This window comes from Peromyscus leucopus, chromosome 8a (genome assembly GCF_004664715.2).
Source record: "Peromyscus leucopus breed LL Stock chromosome 8a, UCI_PerLeu_2.1, whole genome shotgun sequence".
Classification (NCBI taxonomy): Eukaryota; Metazoa; Chordata; class Mammalia; order Rodentia; family Cricetidae; genus Peromyscus; species Peromyscus leucopus.
The window spans coordinates 48612866-48636249 of NC_051085.1; the positions used below are offsets into that span (position 1 = coordinate 48612866).

General features: G+C 48.8%; 1 protein-coding gene across 1 annotated transcript in view; it reads left to right on the forward strand.

Annotated features, from left to right (window-relative positions):
- Sytl3 (synaptotagmin like 3) overlaps positions 1-23384 on the forward strand; it is a 75944-nt gene that overhangs the window by 31447 nt on the left and 21113 nt on the right. The window contains exons 4-9 of the mRNA XM_028860316.2: positions 1371-1435; positions 11024-11075; positions 12304-12373; positions 13992-14070; positions 17479-17603; positions 20625-20759. Of these exons, the coding sequence (XP_028716149.1) occupies positions 1371-1435; positions 11024-11075; positions 12304-12373; positions 13992-14070; positions 17479-17603; positions 20625-20759 (526 nt within the window). The remainder of the gene's footprint in view (positions 1-1370; positions 1436-11023; positions 11076-12303; positions 12374-13991; positions 14071-17478; positions 17604-20624; positions 20760-23384) is intronic.

Here is a 23384-nt window from a genome sequence, read left to right on the forward strand (position 1 = left end):
GCACGTTCAACGGTTATTTCTCGTTTGCTAATTCGGCATTAGCAGGGTGGGAGAGGATAAAGATGGATGCCGGGGCTGTGGAGAAGCAGAGTGAGCACCTGGTGTTCGATGTTTACAATTCCAGCCTCCCTCAGGCAGGGACTGCCTTCCAGGAGTGTTCAGCCCGTGACTCTCGGGTTGCAAGAGCTCGTTTGTTTTAAGTGACATCTGGACACAACACTGTCATCTACAAGGACGACAGGCAGGTTAATTTTTGTCACCTTGACACAAACTAAAGTCATCTTGGAAGAGGGAACATTAATTGGAGAAGTGCATCCATTGGGTTTACCTGTCGGCAGGTCTGGGGGCCATTTTCTTGACGGATGAGTGATATGGGAGAGCCAAGCCCATGTGGTCTAAGAAAACAGGCTGAGGGGCTGGAGAGATGGCTCAGCGGTTAAGAGCACCAACTGCTCTTCCAGAGGTCCTGAGTTCAATTCCCAGCACTCACATGGTGGCTCACAACCATCTGTAATGAGATCTGGTGCCCTCTTCTGGTCTGCTGTCATACATGTTGTATACATAATAAATAAATAAAATCTTAAAAAAAAGAAAGAAAGAAAGAAAGCAGGCTGAGCAAACCATCGAGCGAGAGCAAGCCCGTCAGCAGTGTTCTACTGTGGTCTCTCCTTCAGTTCCTGCTGGAGTTCTTGCCCTGGCTTTCCCTTGGTGATGGGCCGGAAGCCAGACAACCTTCTTCCTCCAGGCTGCTTTGGGTCAGTGTTTTATCACAGCACAGAACTCTCTCTCTCTCTCTCTCTCTCTCTCTCTCTCTCTCTCTCTCTCTCTCTCTCTCTCTCACACACACACACACACACACACACAACACACACACACGTGCACACAACTCAATGTTTTTAGTAAGTTTACAATTTTATGTTGGGCCACATTCAAAGCTGGCCTCAGGTTGGATACTTCTGAATGTGTGGGCCAAGACAATTCTTCATTCAACTGATCCAGAGACGTCAAAACATTGGGGTCCATGGGCTACATACAGAGGGTCAGGGGCAGGCCAGGTGGCTAATCCGTACCTGGAACTCCAGTTCCAACAGATCTGACACCTCTTTCTGGCCTCCGAAGTCACCAGGTATGCGTGTGGTACGCAGACATGCATGCAGGTGTACATAAAATACAAAAATAATACTATTGTTGAAAAAAATAAATATTTTTAAAGGTGTTATAATGGCTCACACCTAGAATCTCAGACGCTTGAGACGCTGAGGCAGGAGTGGAGCTATGAGTGTGAGGCTGGGCTGCAGAGTGAGCTCCAGGTCAGTTTGAGCTAGAGAGTGAGGCCTGCTCCCAACAGGACAATTCTGTTTGCTTTTCAGAAATGTGAAAATCAAAACTGGAGAATGGTTCTTTGAGGAACGAGCTCGGAAATTCCCAGCTGAAGGTAAGCGCTCTTACAACTTTAACTGCGGTGAAATGAGCATTTCTAGTTTTAAAATATTTGGCACTGAATTTTTTGGTGGAAGGGAGGAAAAAAAAACACCCTCGTGGTCTTGGAATTGTCAAAACATGAAATGACAGTGTTTTCAGTAACAGAGCTGACTGCCTTTTACTTGAGCATCCCAAACCGAGGCGACCTCTGGTGCACAAAATCGAATGAGTGCACCCTAAGCAGTCACCCCTAAGCAGTGGCAGAGAGAGGGGTGTGCAAGGCGGGACGAGCTCAGCGGCTAACACCGGGTTACTTCGGCTCACTTACTCTAGTGAGGCCTAACCTCATGGTAAGGGTTCCTTCTTGTTGTAAAGGGGCTCTAAGGACTTCCATATGCAACTCGGGTCAAGCAGACTCCTGTTTCCAGGATGCCAATCTATGGGGATCTTTCCTCTTCCTGGGGGTTAGGGCCTTTTAGCATGGGTGACTCCATTTTTGTTCAGTCTGGCTTCTTGGGACCTCGTATCTTATACATCACATAGAGTGACTACAGTTTGTTCACCCTCTCCCTTACTGACAGGCACGGTACCTGTTTTATTTGATTTTCACGGGGCAGGTAGCTGTGGAGAACATCTTGTACAGGGGCCTTGGCAGTTCCTTGTGATTCCCTTGGATAGATGTCTCAAAAGGAGGATGGCTGGTTGGATGCGGGAACACTTGAAAGGGTTGTGATGTTTTGCCAACACACCTTCTAGGGAGGGCATTTCATTTGGTAAGCTTGGCAGGATGGGCCGGCTGCCCTCTCTCCATGATCCGGCCCTCTAGGAAGCATACTATCAAATTCCATTTGTGCCTCTGTTTTGACTGTTAAGTACGATGGATTCATTTAAGAATTGGAGCGTGAGGCTGACCGGAGATAAGGCTTCATAGGACGCTTGCCTGGCATGCGTGGGGCCCTGGGTTCAGTCTGCCATCAGAAGAAGAAGAGGCAAAGGAGGGGGAGGGGAGGGGCGGGGGAGCAGGGAAAGAGAATGGCGGTGTGAAAAGCAAGCCGTTCCGCCCAGGAGCAGCCGCCACTGTTGTAGTTATGTCTGCCTCCCCCCATGTGTATACGTGTGCTCATGTGCACATATTCCCATTTTAAAAACCATCTAGGGGCCAGGCGGTGGTGGCACATGCCTTTAATCCCAGCACTCGGGAGGCAGAGCCAGGTGGATCTCTGTGAGTTCGAGGCCCCCACACATTAAATTAAAATGTTCTAATTTTTTTTTTAAACTATTTAGTTGAATCATAAGAGACGTGGGTATAAAACTGATTGATGGCAATTTCATATGATATTTGTGTGACTGGGAACAATTTATTTTTAATTTTATCCCTGTTTTTCCTCTGTGCGGTACTTTGTAAAGAACATTTTCCAGCTACATCATGGACCTTATGGTTTCTGACGACCACATCTCCTCCGTCCTCAGAATGTCCCATCACTTGTTCCACCAGGTTATGATCGTGGGTAGTGGGTAAGGCAGGGCCCTTTGACCACAAAGGCGTTGTTATATCCACGCGTGCCCACCTCAGGCTAAGGTTCGGTGCTTTTCTTTCAAGCATTGGAAACCGAGGGCCAAGGTTAACATTTGGTTGTAATTCCAGGGATCATTACGCCCTCAGCATCAATTTCCCTTTTATGCACTTGACTTTTCTCCCTTAATGGTCCTATCAGACGTGTACCATTTAAGATAAACATTACCAAAATTTCCGTGGAAGTAATAGTCAGTAAAGAATAATATAGATAGACTGTGGTAACGTTTGCTGTGCCAACCTCCCAACTTTAAAAAGACGTGAGAGGCTGGCAGGACTGCTCAGTGTGGAAGAGCATTTGCCGCTCAATGATGCGAGGCTCTGGGTTCAAAATCTCCAGAACCCACATTAAAAAGCTAGTGTGACTGCGCATGTGCCGGGAGCCCCCGGGACTGTGGTGGAGGATCACTAAGGCTTCCTGGGCTGCCAGGCTCCTCCAGGTCATGTGAGAGAACCTGGCTCAAGGTGGAGCGTGACGGAGCCAACCCCGTGAGTGTGCACAGGTACGCACCGCCACATCTGTGCACACACTATGTACATAGGCCGTGTGCATAATAAAGATGTAAGAATAAGCAAAAAAAGGAACCCCAGTCCCCCATTCTGCACAAAAACAGTATAAACATTTATTTATTTTGGCTTACTTATTTTTTTTTTTTCTGGTGATAGACTACATTTTTCTAAGCCTTTTATTTTTTGTTTTTATTTAAAAAATATTTATTTTATGTGTGTGCCTGAGTGCATGTGTGTGCACCACATATATACGGTGTCTGTGGAGGCCAGGAGAAGGGTGCTGGGATCTGAACCCAGGTCCTCTGCAAGAGCAGCCAGTGTTCTTATCCACTGAGGCGTCTATTTCCCCAGCCCCTGCTTTTGTGATATTGTTGTTGAGGTTTTTCTGTTCTCACTGGGTAATGGTGCACCCAGAGTTTCCCTTCTCTGAAGTGTCTTTAGGAATCTTCCCTGGCCATCTTGGCATTGTTTCCCCTAGATCTGCCCTCTGCAGCATTTGGTGGTGTGTGCGGAAGGCTTTTGATGTGGTTTCTGGGCCCCCGACTACCTGATCAGCCGGGACCGGTTCAAGTGTGCAGCTCCTGGCTTCACACGCTAAAGTCGCAGTACAGTGAGACCCTGGGGGTATGTCAGATGAGGTGGGACTTGAACAAGTCATGGTAGGCAGGTCACCAGGGCCTTCTTTATGAGCACTGTGGGTTTCCAGAGCCACTAACAAAGTGGCTCTGTTAATTATGATGGATGTTTGTTTACGTCACTAGTGATGGCAAATCTGAAACTGGAAATCACCTTGACTCTGAGCGCCACCTTTTGGCTGGTTGCTGAAGTGCACGTTCACTCTGGTGCCAACGGTAGCTTTTCATTTTGTTCTACAAATTTGACATTTTTTTTTTTTGCCTCAATAGTCTTCAGTTTGTAGAGCATCCGCTTACTGTGCACAAAGCCCTGGGTTTGATCCTCCACACCGTATAAAATGAATCCACGCCGTATAAAATGAATCACAGCGGTGCATGCTTGGAATCCTAGCGCTTAGGCACCAGGGGCAGGAGCATCAGACGTTCAAGGTCATCTTGGGTACAGAGTGAGTTTGAGACCAGCCTGGACTACCTGACCCCTTGAGTAGTGTGTGTGTGTGTGTGTGTGTGTGTGTGTGTGTAAAATAGATGAAAATCAGGCAGTATGCACATCTGTGACCAAAGCACTGAAGATCCTGTCTCAAAAACAAACACACACACAAATCAGCAAGCAGCATCAGTACTTTTAATACTAGTTAAAAGAGAGTAAATGTTATATGTAAATAATCTACTCAGACTTCCTCTCTTGGTAATAACTGGAAATAAAATGATCAGGGAAGCTGGCCCTCCACACTCCCTCAGCTTAACTGTCTCCGGGGCACATTCCATCACAAACCAGGGTGAGTTTTGTATCTGGTCATGATGGAGGGTCAGGAATCTTCATCCCCTTCTGGAGCAAGCAGGGTTAATTTTTCAAATGACTTTTAAGGGTCTCATTCTTCTACACAGGCAACTTAGTCAGTGCCCAAGTGGTCACAGGATTTTGAAGACAGAACCAGACTGGCGTGGGCTTGAAGCTCTCGGGCTCATGAATGAAGAGCCGTAGGAGGCTGGGGTGCAGCTCAGAGCGTAGCGCTTGCTCAGCATGCACAGGGCGCAGGGTTCCATCCCCTGTGCAGAAAGGACAAGAGAGTAGCTGGGCTGGTGAGAGATGGCTCGGCAGCCAACTCTGATGACCCGTGTTTGGTCTCCAGGCTCCACACAGAGAGGAGTGACTCCCAAATCCTCTCTCTCTCTCTCTCTCTCTCTCTCTCTCTCAACAAAAAATTTTTTAAAGAGATAGGTTCCATTAAGCATGTGTATAGCTCTGCTCCAGACCATTACTGTTCACTCATGAACGCCCACCTACCCTGTTCATCAGATAGACTCGGCGAGGATGGTTCTGTAGAGCTCACTTACAGTTCATGTGAGTTCACACTCCTGCTAGTATATTTAGTGAAATCACATTTATTTTCCAGAAATAAAATAATGTATTTCTTTTTTTAATTTAATTTTTATTTTTATTTGCACTGGTATTTTGCCTGCGTGCATGCCTGTGTGAGGGTGTCAGATCTTGGAGTTATAGACAGTTGTTAGCTGCCATGTGGGTGCTGGGAATTGAACCCGGGTCCTCTGGAAGAGCAGTAGGTGCTCTTAACGGATGAGCCATCTCTCCAGCCCTCTATTTCTTATATTGAAGAAAAGGTGGGATTCTGTTTTAGATTGCTTTTTTCTTGAGGTTCTCCTTAAGAGGAAAGCCCACAGAACCCACCACAGAGGGAAAGATGCACTCTAGAAGCGATGCTCCCAGCTGCCTGGGTGCTTCTCAGGCCCCTGAGTTTCAGACTGGTCCAATCAAGCTGGGTCGAGCAGAGATATTCAAGTCAGCTTTCATGATCAATAGATAAAGTGAGACCTTGACCTTTAAACTTTCTGCTTTTACCCAATGTTTGTAGGTAGTAATATCCCCAAAGCAGATTCTTGATTTTCTTTTCCATTAAAAAAAATCAGAGCCGGGCGTGGTGGCGCACGCCTTTAATCCCAGCACTCGGGAGGCAGAGCCAGGCGGATCTCTGTGAGTTCGAGGCCAGCCTGGGCTACCAAGTGAGCTCCAGGAAAGGCGCAAAGCTACACAGAGAAACCCTGTCTCGGAAAAAAAAAAAAATCAATTTAATTCTTTTGCATTTTCACAGATATATATGTGTATATATATGTGTGTATATACATGTGTATATATAATTTATTCTGATTACTCTCCCTAGGACCTTTCTTACTTCCTTCACAACTCTGTCAACACCCCCATCCGCACCCACCCCCCTCCCCATATTTATGACTTTCGGATGTGTTTTGGGGTTCCTTCTTTTGAGTTGTTGGTCAGGAGGACTTAGTGAGCCTTCACACCACTATTTACCTAGTGTCAGTTCCTATCAACGTTATAGTCGTAACCGCTGCTCCTTGCGTGGAATGCCTTCTCCTGGGTACCCGAGATAAGAAGGGGAGGCTCCTGTCCTTGGAGATTTCTCAGTCTAGTGGGGATCTGAGCATACAGCCAGCTTCCTATGGGGAAGGCACAGGGTCTGTACGGTAGCCACTGTGAGAGACCAGCCCCTCACAGACAGTTCGTTGTTCCAGGCTCATTTCCGTCGCTATGATAAAACAGCCAAAAGCAACTCAGGGGAAGGGTTTATCTGGCTCAAAATTTCAGGTTGCAGTCCATCACCAAGGGAAGTCAAGGCAGGAACTCAGCTGGCCACATCACATCCTCAGGCAAGAGCAGAGAGAAATGAATGCGTTCTTGCTTGCTTGAATCTCAACACCCAGCTGCTTTTCTTCAGGCTTATACAATCCGGAGCCCCAAACTAGGGAATGGGCTGGGTCTCCCTACATCAGTTAACAACCCAGACAGTCTCCCAGAGACATGCTCTGATCTAGAACCTCAGCTCCAACCTGATTAGTCCATTCCACAAGTGAAGGTCTCTTCCAGGTGACTCCAGAGTGTGCCAAGTTGACAGTTTAAACTCACAGCACACAACAGCTGTCCTGCTGCCGTAAATAGACCATTAGAAAGACATGAACAAGAGGTACGGACAAGGTCCAGTGTCGGCTGAGTTACGCTGTGTGTCTGGGAGGCTGACCTGACCGAGACCGAGTGCGTGGGACAATAGTGGCAGCAGGTGACCCTGGAGAGGGAGGTGATGACTAGCTCACAAAGAGTCCAGCTTCCTAGGACACCACCATGAAGTGCCAAAGCCTTTGTCGCTTTCATAGCTCCAAGCAATGGAGAGTTATTTTTAGTTAGAGGCTGGAAACCCAAGGCCAAGGTGACGGTGAGACCATGCTTCCACGTGTTGGTCTAGCCTCCGGAGGTCCTCAGAAGCCTCTGGCATGTCCTTGGCTTTTAGGAGCTTCACCCGAGTTCTGCCTTCATTGCTACCTCCCATCTCCATATAGTCTCCATGGCTTGGACTCATATTTTCCCTCTTATACAGATACAGCCCTACCAGATGAGGATGGTGATGGCTTCCTCTTTGGTTTGATCTGCCCCTAGCAGCCCTGTTCCCCCATGTTCTCTTCTAGGTGAGAACAGAGTGGGTTTGGTGGGTAGTGTCTCAGGATACAGGGAACTCCTAGCCCTGGGAGGGAGGAGATACAGCCCTGGGCTTTCACTCGGGAAGGGGAAAGTAGGGTGTCCAAAGAACTCTAATTTAAAAATGTGTGTGTGTGTGTGTGTGTGTGTGTGTGTGTGTGTGTGTATACACGCACATGCGCGCGTGTGTATCAGCTGCCCTCAAGACTGACTGCATGGTCTTGCAAGGAGTCTGTACCATCCAGGAACTGGTCTTGCCTGCAGCTGGGCAGAATACAAGCCTCTCCAGGCCTCCTTCTCCCTATTCCCCTGAACTCTGCGCACATTTCCTCAGAGGGCTACAGGAATCAGAAACATGTTAACAAACAAACAAAAGATTTAATGGTTTTTGAAGAACTAGAAACCATGAGCAAGGGAAACAGAGTGAACAGGGGATGGATAAAAGCCACGCGTAGGGCGGTGTGTCTCAGATTGCTGTGTGCACTCAATCGCCCTCATTTTGGGGTCTCGTCATTTTGTTCTGATCCACAAGTGAGGGTGGATCTGAGGTTCTGGGTAGCTTCCCGTTTCCCCACAATATGGCACGTGGACCTGAGGCAAGCTTACGGTGTAAGCTAAGAACTTTTTAAAAAAGGTTTTATTTGTTCTTATATGTATGGGTGTGTGAGTGTATGTACGTGCACCACATGCGTGCCTGGTGCCCACTGAGGTCAGAAGAGGGAGTCCGATCCTCTGGAACCGAAGTTACAGAGGGTTGTGTACCACCACGTGGGTGCTGAGAACTGAACCTGGGTCTTCGGTGAGCGTAACATGATCTCTTAGCCACTGGGTCATTTTTCTAGCCCCTAGAATTTTCAAATGGTTTAAAAAGTTAATGTCTGTGATCATATAAGTTTGGTCAGAACACAGCTGTGTGTGCACCCTTTAATGATTCTCAGGGCTGCTTTTCCAAGCAGAGGCCGGGAGAGCGGAAGTGCTTCTTCCCATGTGGTCTTGGGCGTCAGCTTGCCATAGCCTGCAGGGGGCAGCAGAGAGCCAGACATACAGCAGCAAGGCCATTTTCTGTGGCCAGGGGAGCCTATGAAATGGGGAGGGCAGACTCGGGGTTAGCAGAGGGTTATGAGATAACAGTCTGGGGTAGGAATGCTTGGGAAAGTACCCCCAAGAAACAAGGTGGGGGGTGACAGTAATTGTGGAGGCAGAGGTCAGCTGCATCCTGGGTAAACCAGGCACGCAGAAGTTATTTGAAGTGTGGAAAGGGCAAGGGCTGTAGGGCATGGAGGAGCCCAGGCAAGGCAAGGGACACCGTGTAGGGCTTGTGATTTAGGCACTGGGTGACAGAATGATAGCATCAGATCTGGGGTGTATGGGAGAACAGTGGCCTTGGGGGTTGTGCCTCAGCGCTGGGTACTGCGGATCTCCAAGGACAAGCAGGTGAGGGAGGTGAAATGGGCCATGACGTGGGTGCCTAGGGCTCCCTGTCCTTGTCTTTGCCCGGGTCCTGTTGGGTACACGGCTGTGTCAGTTTCCTCGTCTCCCTTTCTTCCCCTTCCCTCTGCCTCTGTGTCCACCGTCACCATGCAGTGGAGTTGGCTCTCTCTCTCTCAGTTCCTACCCAGACACTGCCATCGAGGCAGCCCTTGTAGATGGGGTGGGGGGCTGGAGGGGGGTCCGCGTGTTGCCTTCTGGTTTTACTAGTTTAGCTGCCAGCCTTCGGGAGAGGCCTTCTGACCAGCCTAGGGGGATGCTCCCAGGTCACTTTTAGAATACTTTTATGAAGCCCCCAAAATGTACACAAACATTGAGACTCAAAACACATGGGCTGATGTGACTCAGTTGGTAGAATACCTGCCTCGAGAACAGGAAGCCTTGGGTTTGAGCCCTCACACCACATAAAATCAGGGGCAGTGATGGACACCTATGAATCCAGCCCTGGGAGATGCAAGCACCAAGATTTGACCTTCAAGACCTCCTCAGACTATGTAGGGAGTTCAAGGCTAGCCTGGCCTACACGAGACCCTGTTTCAAAACAAAACAAGACAAAAATCCTTTAGCTATGACTTTAAGGATTCCTGCACCTTCTGAAGCCAGGCCAGCTGAACACCCAGAGTTGGGGATACATCCTGCTCTGAGGGTTGGGACCTGACATCAGGGTTTAACTCTGAATGTTGTCTGTCTCTCCTGGAGGCGCCCCTGCCCATCCTGGTGTCTTCAGTATCCCACTCTGTCAGTGTGTCCTGGGAAATATTGACACCCAAGTCTGTGCAATGGATTACACTCTTTCAAACGGCACAAGAGTGTTCCTGGCCCCCAGAGCCCTGGTGAGTTGGGCTGTGTGGAGGTTCTAGAAAGTTCCTTGAACTGCAAACCTGCAACCACACTGCAGCCCCACCCACTACCGTGCTGGTCACGGGAATATGGACAGGCAGAGTTTTACCTGGGGGAGGGGGTAGTTCATCATGAGACCAAAAGGGGCTACTGTGGGGGCGGGGGTGCCGTCTGATTTAGGAAATTATTAGTCACTCTAACTAGAAATAAGTAGATTACATTTTTTAAAGAGATTAGCTTAAGTCTTCATCACAAGGGGCATTTTGTATGCAGTGTTTCCTGGTGGAAGGAACTGGGGAACTTGAAGGATTGTTTCGAATTACCCAGATTTAGAAAATCTAATTCAACATCAGCTTCTAATAGAAGCAGTCCCAGACATGATGGATTATGGGATGTGTGTGTGTGGGGGGGTAGTGGGGGTTGCTGTTAACAAGCCAGTGATTTTTCAGGACTGGAAGGCTGCACAACAATCCCCACCATCTATAATTATATTTTTATGTTTATTATTTAATGTGCATGTGTGTTTTGTCTGTATGTACGTCTGCCCTCCACATGTGTGCCCACCGAGGCCAGAAGAGGGCCTTGAATCCTCTGGAATTGGAGTTACAGATGGTTGTGAGCTGCCATGTTGGGTGCTGGGGATCAAAACCAGGTCCTCTGAAAAATGAATCCGTGCTCTTAACTGCTGAGCCATTTCTGCAGCGCTATGTTTATCAGTGGTTTGTGTGAGTGCGTGTGCGTGTGTGCATACGCGTGCATGAATGTGCCAAGCGCATAAGTAGTGACCAGAGAACAATTTGGAGGAGGAGTCTCTCTCCTTACACCGTGTGGATTTGGGGGATGCAGCTGGGAGGTTTGGTGGTAAGTGCCTTTACCTGCCGCGCCATCTTGCCCACCTTGTGACTCCTGAGCATTTCTGTCACCACCCCCAAAGGATCCCTTCCTAACATAAGAAGTAATATTAAAGCCACCTCACCGCGTTGGTCCTGTGTTTGTGCCACCCACAGTGCGTGCTCAGTACTGACTGCCCTTGGCTCGTTTCTCCTCCAGGCAAGCACGAGACTGCGGGGGCGAAACTCCTGCAATCTTATCAGAGGCTGAGGTGAGTACGGAAGGACAGAGTGTCCCACGTCGGCAGGAGCTCGGAGGACATCCCGAAAGAACTCATGAGTCCCCGACCTCTAGAGGTCACTGCTTGGGCCATGACTTTCTAAAAGAATTATAAAGTTCTTGGAAACTTGAGAAGAGCTTCCAATTGTTCACGAGGAGCTTTCTAGCCATCCCTATTTTTATACTCAATGTTTTGTTCCCCAGCTTCTCTCCTGAGATGCTGTAAAAAAAATAAATAAATAAATACCACTTCTGATTGAGCGTCTGAGACATCCCAGGCCAAGCAGTTGACTTGATTTCCCTTCTGTGGTATCTTCCCTGGCGCCAGGCATCTACCTAATGTATTTGTGGGGGGAAAAATACCTGTTGTCTGTGAACAGATGTTGACATCTTTGCACAGAATTCTGAATCCCTGGAAGCCTTGAAGCAGCAGGACACACACTCCGGTTCTGCTGAGTTCAGTGAGCACACAGACAGTTCCCACGGGGCCTTTTTTTTTTTTTTTTTTTTTGGCTCATGATGAAATTTATCCGGTCTCAAAACTTAGAGCCTCCCCTTCCTCTTCCTCCTTCCCCTCTTTCCCCTCCTCCCCCTCCATCCCCTCCTCCCCTCCATCATCATGCCCCTCCCTTCCTCTTCCTCCTCTCCTTTCCTAGACAGTGGCTTGTCATGTAGCCCTGTGGTCTGGTTATTGCTATGTAATCCTGGCTGGCTGTGAACGCCAGGCAATCTTCTTGCCTCGGCCTACCCAGCCCTGACGTTACAGGCATGTGACCACATCCACCTTTCACTTTATTTTCCCATTCCCCATTTGTTCTTCTTTTGGCTCATGCTTCCAGATTTTCTCCAAAGGTGTTTAATTTTTTTGTTTTTTGCTTTTCTTTCACATGTTGGCTCTTCTGCTGATGTGGTTTGTACGAAGCATACAAGAGTCCAGATGGGACTCCACATAAGAAGCCTGGGTCCAAGAGAAGCTGCGTGGGGAGAGCCAGGGTCCCCTAGTGGCTTCAGAATGTGATGGAGATGTCATGTTCCTACCGAGACATGAGCATGCAGCTCCCGCTCAGAGAAGCAGGGCTAAGCCGTGCTGCTGGGTCATTTTCTTTGAAAGGAAGTTAGATTCAAACAACGCTAAGAGCTTGATGATACACTCACATTTGTAGATATGTAAACTAGTAACTTGCATATTTCTAACCCATCATTGTGTCTCCTCTTGGCAGCAAAATCTCTGTGGTCCCTCCTACGCCACCACCTCTCAGTGAGAGTCAGAGTCCCGGCAGCCCCGGCAGGGTAACTTGTCTCTCTGTGGGTCCCTGGGTGGGAAGCGGGGAAGGCAGGCCAGCTGAGGATGCTGGAGAGTGAGTTAGGCCGACAGATCTGACTCACCTGGAGCTGGAGCTGGACAAGTGGATTCCTTTTTATTCTGTTGCCAGGGACCATCTGCAGCCTCAGCCGGCTCCTTCTGCTTGTACCCCGAGACATCTTGTCCTGACTCTTGTCCCCAGCTTCCATCCCAGACTCTGTACTGTGCCTTTAGGTGTGTGTGGGGGTCTGACATGTGTAGAGAGCAGGTTGTGTGTGTGTGTGGGAGGGGGTGACTGATGTGCCCGTGGGAATGAATTGATGATGTTTGTAGGCTCTAATGGGACCAGAACCATTTCTGTCCGAAGAATTTAGCTGTGTGACCTCAGAGTTACCTTGGTTTTCCACCTAAGAAGTGGAAATAATTCTCTGACTTGTCTCCCATGCAGGATAATGCCTATGTGTGCTTGGAAACTGCGAGCCACAGGAACTGTATGGCTTTGATTGTCTTCATCAATCTGTGCATTAGGGGGAACAATTATGTCTTACATGGGAAAATATTAAAAAATATAAAAATATATACATGTCTGTTTGAGAGATGAAAACATGTTCATTGTTTCCCGAGTTCACAGAACATCACAATTCTTGTTGTGTTCTGAGGACATATTTTCGGTGAATGGATGGGCACTGGAAGGGTGGATAGATAGATCGGAGGCTAGATGGATAGTTGGACAGGTAGATAGTTGTATGGGTTGATGAAGTGGGCAAGTGAATGGATAGTGAGTAAGTGGACACATGGCTAATCAGTGAGTGGGTGGATGGATGGGTGGTCCCTGGATGCTTGCATTGTCGGATGGGTGAGTGGATGGATACAGAGAATGGCTAGTCAGTGGGTGGATGGATAGGTGGTCTCTGGATGCATGCATTGTTGGATGGGTGAGTGGATGGATACAGAGAATGGCTAGTCAGTGGGTGGATGGATAGGTGGTCTCTGGATGGATGGGTGGATGGCTAGATGGATAGACATTGGACGAATGGATATATCATATATCAATGGATGAATGGATAGGTAGATAGACGAGTAGATAGATGAGCGGGTAGGCAGATACAGATAGATAAATAAATAAATAGTGGCTGCATGGGGAGTAGCCAATGAGTGGGTAGATGGATGGATGAGACCTGAACAAAGTTGCTGTTTTTCCCCTTTCTATGTTCCCTTTTAGAAGCGAGAGCTCTGTGTTTCCAGGCTAGTCACCTGCATTCTGTTCCTTCTACATCGGATTTGTGTAGAACTAAGGGAGGAAGGAGGTCAAACAAGCAATCATTACCCAAGTACCATCTTTGAGCCAATGAAATGTCAGTCATTATGTCTAAGAGGTGGTTGTTATCTTGTGAACTACCTGTCGATAATGCTCCATCCTTTAATGAGGCTGCAAAACACGGAGGAAGATGGCCGAGTGCCAGGGATGCCTCCTTCCTGGGGGCTGTGCCCCATCCCTCCAGACACGCACACCTGCACCCACCCCTTCCCGCCCGCAGTGTTTGGGGGCTGGCAGCCCGGAGGCAGAGGCGGGTCTCACAGCTCATTGTCCCGTGTCTGTTTTAGTTACAGGAACTTGGTCACTTCAGAGGATTTAACAAGTCCGTGGAGAACTTGTTTCTGTCGGTCACCACCCAGATGAAAAGTAAGTGACGTTTCAGAAGTTGTCCTTCCACCCTGCCCCGTGCAGGCCAGCCCAGGAAGCCCCAGATGGGAAAGACCACAGCTCAATGGAGTAGCCTCTGGCTCCTCGTGGAGGGCAGGCGCCATTTCAGTCTATCAGCCTCGTTCTGACTCCTGCTTGTCCTGCCCAAACCTGCCCAGCTCAGCGGCACAAAGGATTCCAGAGGAAGGAAAACAAAACATGAAAATACCTTGCAATGAATCCCAAACCCTGGCTTCTGGCTGGCGGAGCCCAGGATCTACCCCCTATCTGTTCTTCTCCCTGGTAAACTTTTCCTGCAGGTGGCAGGAATGTCCCAGTCACAGGTGCAGTTAGCCCTGCCCTGGCTTGGCACCCCATCTCTTTCAGCATCCCTCCATTCAGACATGCTTTACCTGTTTCTGCTTCTCGCACCTCCTAAAATATCCAGACCCGGGCAGTGACAGAGCGCATCCAAATGGACCTGGGGCACACATTTCTTTCTCCTTTCTTTTGTCTTTCATTTACTGCCTCCTTTCTGCCTGTGATGGTCTCATTGTTATTGGCTCTAAGCCAACTGTACGATTGAATTTAAATTAGTCGTCTGTATTCCACACCAGCCCCCTGTCACACAGACAGCTGCCATGAGAGCCCTGCTCTTCCCATCAGCGGAGGGCTGCCCTGGGTCTCTCTCAGGAGGAGGAAATGACTGACTTTCACAGGCCTCTTGGCGCCTCCAGGACACCAGCCTGGCTGTGACAGTGGTCTGTTCTCTGCACAGCCACTGCTGGTCCCATGGTCCCACGGCATCCTTCGAAATCAGACCCCTCCCCAAGTCCGCGTGGCTTCCGTGAATTCTCCATCACTGCAGAAATACAGCTCTCATTTCAAAGGAAGTAAGAGAGAGTTTGTTCTGGAGATCAAGATGAACAGCTCAGGTTACCCCAAATCCCACAGTCAAATGCAGCAAAAGTGTCATGGAAATTTTGTGGCAATAATACCAGGAAAGTCATAAATCAAGAACACTTTTCAAATTCATCGGTGGAAACGTCAAAGAGCTGGATTACGGCAAACTGGGAAGTTTCTGTCAGGCCTCAGGTGTTACCTGATGACGTTCTTAGCCTTTGGGTTGAGGGAAGCTAGGAGTTTATTTATATATTCCAAAAGGATTTACCTAATAGTCACATGAGGACAGATGTTAGGTCACACACACGGGTAGGCAATGCATGGCTATTAGGGGAACTAAAGATAGCCCAAGATAATCTGGCTCTGAACCTGCAACATTCCAACTCTCTACGGACATTCTAATCAATCAGCTTTGCAGAACCTTTAACACAGGTGAACTTCTTTCTGGAAATTCTAGTCCACTCCCTCAGCCCAAGGCTTCTGTGGAATCGGTGCCTCAGAATTAATCCCAGCACTGAGATTCCTCAGCCACGCAAATCCAAAGAGGCAGGATATCTGTGTCAGAGCACACTTGCCCACCAGGCAGGTATCCCTGAATGCAGAGGCGCGCCTGGGGTAGCCTTGTCTCCACCCCTGATGGGGTGCAGGTAGCAGCGATACCTCAGATAGGCGAGTCAACTGTGACCTGCAGCCTCTGTCCTCGGCCTGCCGCCAGCCACAGGCAGAGACAGCCAGAGCCACATGTCGAGGGCCTGGGAACGGACGGGTAGCGTTTGTTGGTGCTGATTCCCATTTCTTCATTTTGATTCTTTGTGTGTCCTCCTTGCTTTGTTTTCCTCAGAAGTAGGTCCAGAGGAAAGAGCAACCTTGGGGGTGAGGAAGCTGAATTAGTGTCTGGGGTCCTCAGGGAGGGCTTGGGAAGGGCCCAGAGCAATTCTAGGACCAGGGACCCAGGATGCTAAAGTTGGTTTGGAACCACAGGATTTGAGAATGATGACCCAGAGTGGGACCCTCTGTCTGTCAATGTTTCAAGCACCTGGAAGAAAGAGATTCCAGGCCTGTATAAGACCCATAGATGTCACATGCTGGGCCCCTTAGCAGACGAAGATGGGGTTGATTTGGAAGCAATCTGTGTTTCTGCTGCTTCAGCCCCGCACCCCCCACCGATGTAGAAAGCTACTTGTCAGAACCCCAAACTTGTCAGGTTCTCTTCTCCTTGAAGCCATAACCTGGAAATGGACCACACAGGCGCAGTCCCAAGGTAGTGTGAACAGACAGATGGCGGACAGCTTCCACCAATGGCCAGACAGGGGAGCCTTCACGTGCAGGCTGCTGCGGGATGGCTGTCGTTGAGGATCTCCACAATGTGCTAGTCTCCTGCAGTAGCTGACATCAACTGATGCCCCCCCCCCCTTCAAGATACTTCTGGATGGTAGACTTGAGAATGCTGGGGTGGTGTGGCCCTCGGAAAAGAGCAGCTAGGAAGCAAGACTGAAAAACTGGGTGCCCTGGGCTTCGGAAGCAGGTCAGGGACCTCGATGTCGAGGAAAGGAGACCTCCCAGGCTCTCCCTGCACAGTGCAGATACTAGGCAGCTGGCAGGCAATAGAAGCATGGGATGTCTCCGTGCATGGACCAGCGGTCAGAGGGATGATGTGGAGCACATGAGTTCCCAAGGGACTTCTGCGAGAGCACAGCTGGAGTGAGCTACACCCTAGAGTCCAGAGAATCGTTGTCGTCAGGGGACGATCTCACAAGTAACTTTAAGATTCATAATCTATCTTAACAATCTGAACGTCGTGTTAAATGAAATGCAGAGTTAAAGTGAACGTCACCTGTTGATGTGGTTAAGGAAGTATTTTAGAATAACGTAGGTAATTCACATTTCTCAGTAGAGAGTGCGGCGCAGCCGTGAAGATAGCTGAGCGGGGAGCCTTAGGGAGGGAGCTGGATTTGAGGAAGAGTCTGGATAAAATCCAGAGCTTTCGCTCGCCTGGGGTTCCCTCCCTCCCACTTTGTTCGCTGTTATTTTAATGCGTGTCCCAAGCCAGTTCCTCATCCAGCACAGCCCACAGAAGCCGGAAGCTTGGACCCTATTGTGCCGAGAAATCCAAATAAGTGGTCTTTCCAGGGCATAGTTACTAAAGCAGCCACGGAGCCGTCTCAACCCTTATTCCCTTCCAGCAGTCACAGGAGGATGCTGGTCAATAGCTCAGGGCAGGCGGTTGATCGTATGGATGGCCTGGGGGGCAGGGAAGCTGGGTGGGAAGTTCCCTTTGAGTCCCACCCTGACAGTGGCTGCCCACAGGGACATGGGGCCAGTGTGGCCCTCTGGAGGATCTAACCTTTCCTCTTCCCCGCCTCTGGAGTACAGCCACACCTTTGTTCTACCGTGGACCCGTCACCCCTGCCTGGTCACCATTTTTTGTCTTTCTGACCCCTAGGATCTGTAAGTCTTGGCAACGTTCCATGCTCCCAAGGGTCACCCCTTGTATTTGTCTTCCAGAGCTCTCCAAGTCCCAGAATGACATGACTTCTGAGAAGCATCTTCTGGCTATGGATCCCAGGCAGTGTGTGGTCCACACGGAGAGGCGGAGCCAGTCGGACACAGCCGTCAACGTCACCTCCAGGGTAGGCACTGAGGCCTGCTGGGCCCCGCCACCCGCCACCTGCATGTCATCCTTTCTGAGTTTTCTGGCCTGTTTTCCTCTTGAACTTAGAAAACCTTAATCAGCCAGGAAAAACCTCATTATATATAATCTGTATCCAGGCACACCTCTGTCTCAAAAAAAAAAAATGTTTACGTTGTGATTCACAACAGTAGCAAAACTACAGTTATGAAGTAACAGTGAAAATAATTTTATGGTGGTGGGGGTCACCACAACCGGAAGAATTGTGTTAAAGAGTCACAGCATTCGGAAGGCTGAGAGCCATTGCTCTAGAAATTTCAAGATCGGCCTCCATCTGCTGATCTCCACCTGCGTCCAGGATGCCCCTTGGTAAAATAAAAACAGTAGGAATCTCTGTTTGCCCAGCACGGAGCTCCTGTATGCAGCCAGAGAGACAAGGAAGCCTCTAACTTGCCGTCTGGGTCACCTAGACAGATCTCTAAGCTTCAGCATTTGTTATGATGTGTTAGACTCTGTACAGAGAGCTTTACACAGACTATCAACCCAACAAGATGGGCATTAAAAGTAGCCCTGTTTACACTGAGAGATATATGATGGCTTAGAAAGGTAAGGACCTTAGAGAGGACCTATGCCCACAGTTACATACCTGGAGGTGGGAATCCTATGTTTGAACTGGTCCCATCTTGGTCTGGAGGCTGAACTCTGGAGTTATGAGTTGTGGCTGGAGGAGAGCCACTGGGCTCTTGATGAGGTGAGACTTCCGCATCACTGAGTGAGGACTGGGTATGAGGTGTAGACGCCTACATTACTGAGTCCACACTGGGTATAAGATGCAGATTCCTGCATCACTGCATCCTCACTGGGTATGAGATGCAGACTCCCGCATCACTGCATCCTCACTGGGTATGAGATGCAGACTCCCACATCACTACATCCTCACTGGGTATGTGATGCAGACTCCCACATCACTGCATCCTCACTGGGTATGGCATTTGGGGTCTCTGATGCCTTTCTATTGAGCCTCTGGTGATAAGCAGTTGCTGATGCTGACAGTTTTCCAATGACTTGTGTCTCAAACATTTGAGATATATTCAGGAGGGCTTTGGAATTCCCATGTGCAAATGTATCTGCTCACAGTGGCTCCCTAGAGCCAACCTCTTTTCTTCAAGCGGGCAGATGGGGGCTGGCATAAGATCCACTTCCGAAGGACTTTGTTCTGGGCAGGTGGTGCCCTGGTTGCCTGCTGTATCACAGAATAGACTCACTCCCATGACCGTGATCAAAAACCTGAGCTCTACTCAGAAGTCAACCAACACGTCCAGCAGCTCACAGCTCGGGAACGACAGTGCCGGGAGCAGAACCTAGGTTTAGATGTTGCTAATTTCCGGGCTGCTTCCGTTTCCCCTGTGAGGACAAGGGAAGGCCGGAAGGAGGAGGGCTCAAGGAAGGGAACCCCAGCAGCTCAGCACTTACCAGGTCAGGTGAAGCTAGTCTGATGGTTGTGGTGGTATTGTGTTCCCCAAAATATTGTGTACCCTAATAAATTTATCTGGGGTCAGAGAACAGACAGCCACTAGATACAGAAACTAGAAAATGGTTGCACTCACGCCTTTAATCCTAGCATTCCAGAGGCAGAAATCCATCTGGGATCTCTGTGAGTTCAAGGCCACACTGGAAACAGCCAGGCATGGTGACACATGCCTTTAATCCTAGAGAGTGGTGGTAGAAGCAGAAGGTATATAAGGCGTGAGGACCAGAAACTAGAAGCATTTGGCTGGTTAAGGATTTGCTGGTTAAGCTTTTAGGCTTCTAGCAGCACAGTTCAGCTGAGAGCCATTCGGATATGAGAACACAGAGGCTTCCAGTCTGAGGAAACAAGACTAGCTGAGAAGTTGACCAGGTGAGGTAACTGTGGCTTGTTCTGTCTCTCTGACCATCCAGTATTTCACCCCAACAACTGGCCCTGGTTTGATTTTATTAATAAGACCATTTAAGATTCTTGCTACAGATGGTGGCACCTTCCGAGGGCTGTCTGCATGTCCGGCGCCATTCTCTGCAGAGGGGGCATGTTGGTATTTATCTTTAAAGCAGCTCTGTTGGATTCATCCCCATGAAAGTTGAGGACACTGGGGTAGAGAGCTGGCAGAGACCAGTGTGTTCAGGAGGAGGAGGCCAAGCCTACTTGGAGTGGTCCAGCCCCTCCCCCAGCTCCTGCCATGAGAGGTGCTGTCTTTTCACTTGGGGCAAAATGTGCCCCACGCAGGGTATCTCAAGTTCCCTCTGGCCTCAATCCTGGCATTCTGAATGTTGGTGTCACGTGGCATCCTTGGCATGTCCCTCCCCTGCAGCATGAGTCCATGGGACAGAGCCTCCCAGGCAATCACAGTCCAGAGGTTGTCTGAGTTGTGAGGGCGGAAGTGTGGGAGAGGCAGCGGATAGATGGCCCCGCCTGTGGAGACTCCCGCTGCATGGATGTCCTCTTGTGGCCACACTCTCAGCATGGCACAGCTGGGAACCTGGTTTATCAATTGTATTTTACTTCAACCAATTTGGATTAAATCCATCCCCATGTTGTTAGTGGCTATCGAGAAGTCCAGCTGTGACATTATAGAAGAAATACTAATTATTAGCCAAAGAAAAAGAGAATAAATACAATTTAAAGATGCATTTTTCCCTTTATATGGGCATACTAGAAGTAAAATTGTTTGTCAATATGAAACTGTATTTCACATGACTGTATGTCATGATCATTATTATTAAAGCCAGAACTTAAATGTTTCAGCACTTCCTGTAACACAAAGCAGCCCACCTGTCAATGCTTGTGACTGTTCCTAATGACTCTGCCTTAGGGTCCTGCCGGTGTGTGGGGTGTGTGCATTGATTCAAACACAAGTGTGTCTTCCTACTCAGCCGACAGAGGTTTGTGTGTGAGAAACATCACTTCGCAGATGCAGGCTGGGCTTGCTGGCCTCTTCAGTCACACGGGGATGTGGGCTATGATGTTTGTTTCTACCCTCTCCAGAAGGTCAGCTCGCCCGATATTCTGAAAGCGTTCCATCAAGAAGATCCCAAAGACCCTCCCAGCCCTGTTTTGAAGCAAGACACTCTCCCATCCAGTCCAGCACGCAGCACTGTCTTCTCTGGAGGCCTGAGACATGTGAGTCTTATCCAAGTGTTCTTTAAGATGTGTAGTTTTCAAGACATCAAGGACTAGAACTATAGCTCAGTAGTAGCGCACAGGCATGGTATGTACACAGTACAACTCTGTTGAATCCCCAGCACCAGGGAAGAAAGCCAACCAGACATTATCCAGCTGGCCTGGTAGGTAAGGCCTGGTGTTATTGGATGAGAAGGGCCCCCATAGGCTCAGAATGCTTGGTCCTCAGTTGGTGGAACTGTTTGGGAAGGACTGGGAGGAGTGACCTTGTTGGAGGAGGTAGATCCCTGGTGGCATGTCAGAAGCTCATCCCATTCCCAGTTAGCTCTTCCTCTGCTTCATGCTTGTGGATCAGATGTAAACTCTCAGCGGCTGCTCCAGCGCTGTGCCTGCCTGCTGCCATGCTTCCCACGAATGATGGTCAAGGACTCACCCTCTGAAACCATAAGCCCCCGATAGACTTTCTTCCTTAAGTTGCCTTGGCCATGGTGATAGTGATAGGAAAGTAGCTAAGACACAAGGGAAGGACCAGACTCTTGTCTTGTGGTCAACACAGGAATGTGAGAGTGTAGTATGGAGGTGATTTTCACGTAGATCTGGAGCTAGGGAAAGCCTCGAAATATGTTGAAGCTGGCTTTCCTGTTCACCTTTTTAAAACTGTCGCCTTGTGGAGAACATTTTCTACCTTCAGAAAGTAACTGGTAATTGATTGTGCTGTTTTTTTTGTCAACTTGACACAAACTGGAGTCATCTGGAAAGAGGGGACCCCAGTTGAGGAACTGCCTCCATCAGATTGGCTCATGGGCAAGTCTGTTGGGCATTCTCTTGATAACTGACTGGAGGAGGGCCCAGCCCTTTGTGGGTGGTGTCACCCTTAGGTGGTGGTCCTGGGTTACATAAGAAAGCAGGCGGAGCAAGCCACAAGCCAGTAAGCAGTGTCCCCCCATGGTCTCTGCTTCAGTTCCCATCTCCTGGTTCCTGCCTTGAGTTCCTGCCATGGCCTTCTTTTATGATGGACTGTGACCCTTTCCTCCCAAAGTTGCTTTAGGTCATGGTTTTTATCATAGCATCAGAAAGCAGAGTAAGGCAGTAACAGAATAATGGTGTGTGTCAAGGAAAAGTTTGGGTTGTTTTTTGTTTCTTTTTTGGATTTTGATTTTTTTTTTTTCAAGACAGGGTTTCTCTGTGTAGTCCTGTCTGTCCTGGATCTCACTCTGTAGACCTCCAGCATAGAGATCCGCCTGTCTCTGCCTCCCAAGAGCTGGGATTAAAGACATGTTGCTACCACCTCCAGCTTTAAGGAAAAGTTTAAGTTTGTTTTGTTTTATTTGAGATCTGGTCTCTCTCTGTATGTAGCCCTGGCTGTCTTGAAACTCACTCTGTAGACCACACTGGCCTTGAACTCACAGAGATCTGCCTGGCTCTGCCTCCCGAGTGCTGGCATTAAAGGCGTGTGCCACCATGTCCAGAGAAAACGCTTTAAAGTTTGATGGTCTGGTTTATCAAGATTTTCTTCTGTGGGTATTCCTGTGGTTTGTATCTTCACGGGCTGTGGCAATAGTGTCCTGTTTTCTAGAAGCTTTAATTAGATCTTCCTTTTCTGTGTTCATCTGTACTCTGACGTGTTTGGTATGATGCTCAGGTTGAGGCTAATTTTATATGGTTATTTAGTCAATACAGCATTCCTTGTTTTTAAAAATACTGTCTTTCCTCTAGTGACTTGATCATTTTGTCCCATCAAGTCTTATGAGCATAATCCCTATTCTGGACTCTGTTCCCCTGGTCACTAGGCCTATGCTGATGTCAGAACCACCTTGTCTTGTTTGTAGCTTTCCTTTAAGTTTTGAAGTGTAGGTGTTTCGATTTTATTCTTCTTTTTCAAATGGCTTCCTAGTATTTAAATCTGTTCTGTTTCTAGACTGCATCTGTAGGCACCTGTTCACTCAGCTACTAAACAAAACCTAACCCATGCCTAGAGTTTTGATGCGGGAACCTGAGGCCCCGATTAACAGCAGTTTTGATTGGTTCTGGGTTGGCATCACAAAACACCACTGACTTGGTCATTTGAAAACAATAGAAGTTCACTTACGATTCTAGAAGATGGGATTCCAAGATCAAGCCGATGGTAGACTCAATCTGTCCAGGGCCTATTTCCTGCTTGGTGACGAGCATGGTCAAGCTGTGTGCTCACCTGGTGGGAGCAGTGAGGGAGCTCCCTTTGGCCTGTTTTCTGAGGATGCTAACCCCACTCATGAAGGTCCCACTCTCGTGGCCTGCTCATCTCCTCATATCATAGGTTTCAGAGCTTGCGTTTGAGGATGGCTTATCACCCAGGGCTGCTGATGTTGGAGAACAGTCTAGAAAGATAAAAGGCGAGAGTGTGGTGTGATGTATTGTACGGGGGACCCCCAGCCGGCTGGGCCAGGATATCCCACATGCGAGGGAAAACATGCTGGCATGCTGGGCAGATGCAGTGGTGGGCAGCGGGCCAGACATGCCACTCGGGCATGGCGGTGGGTGACGCAGCAGGCTGGAAAGCTGCTCACAACCCAGGCGCTGCATCTGGGTGGAAAGAGTTTATTGTAGTACGGAAATAAGGAGACAGAAAAGGAGAGAGAGGAAGAG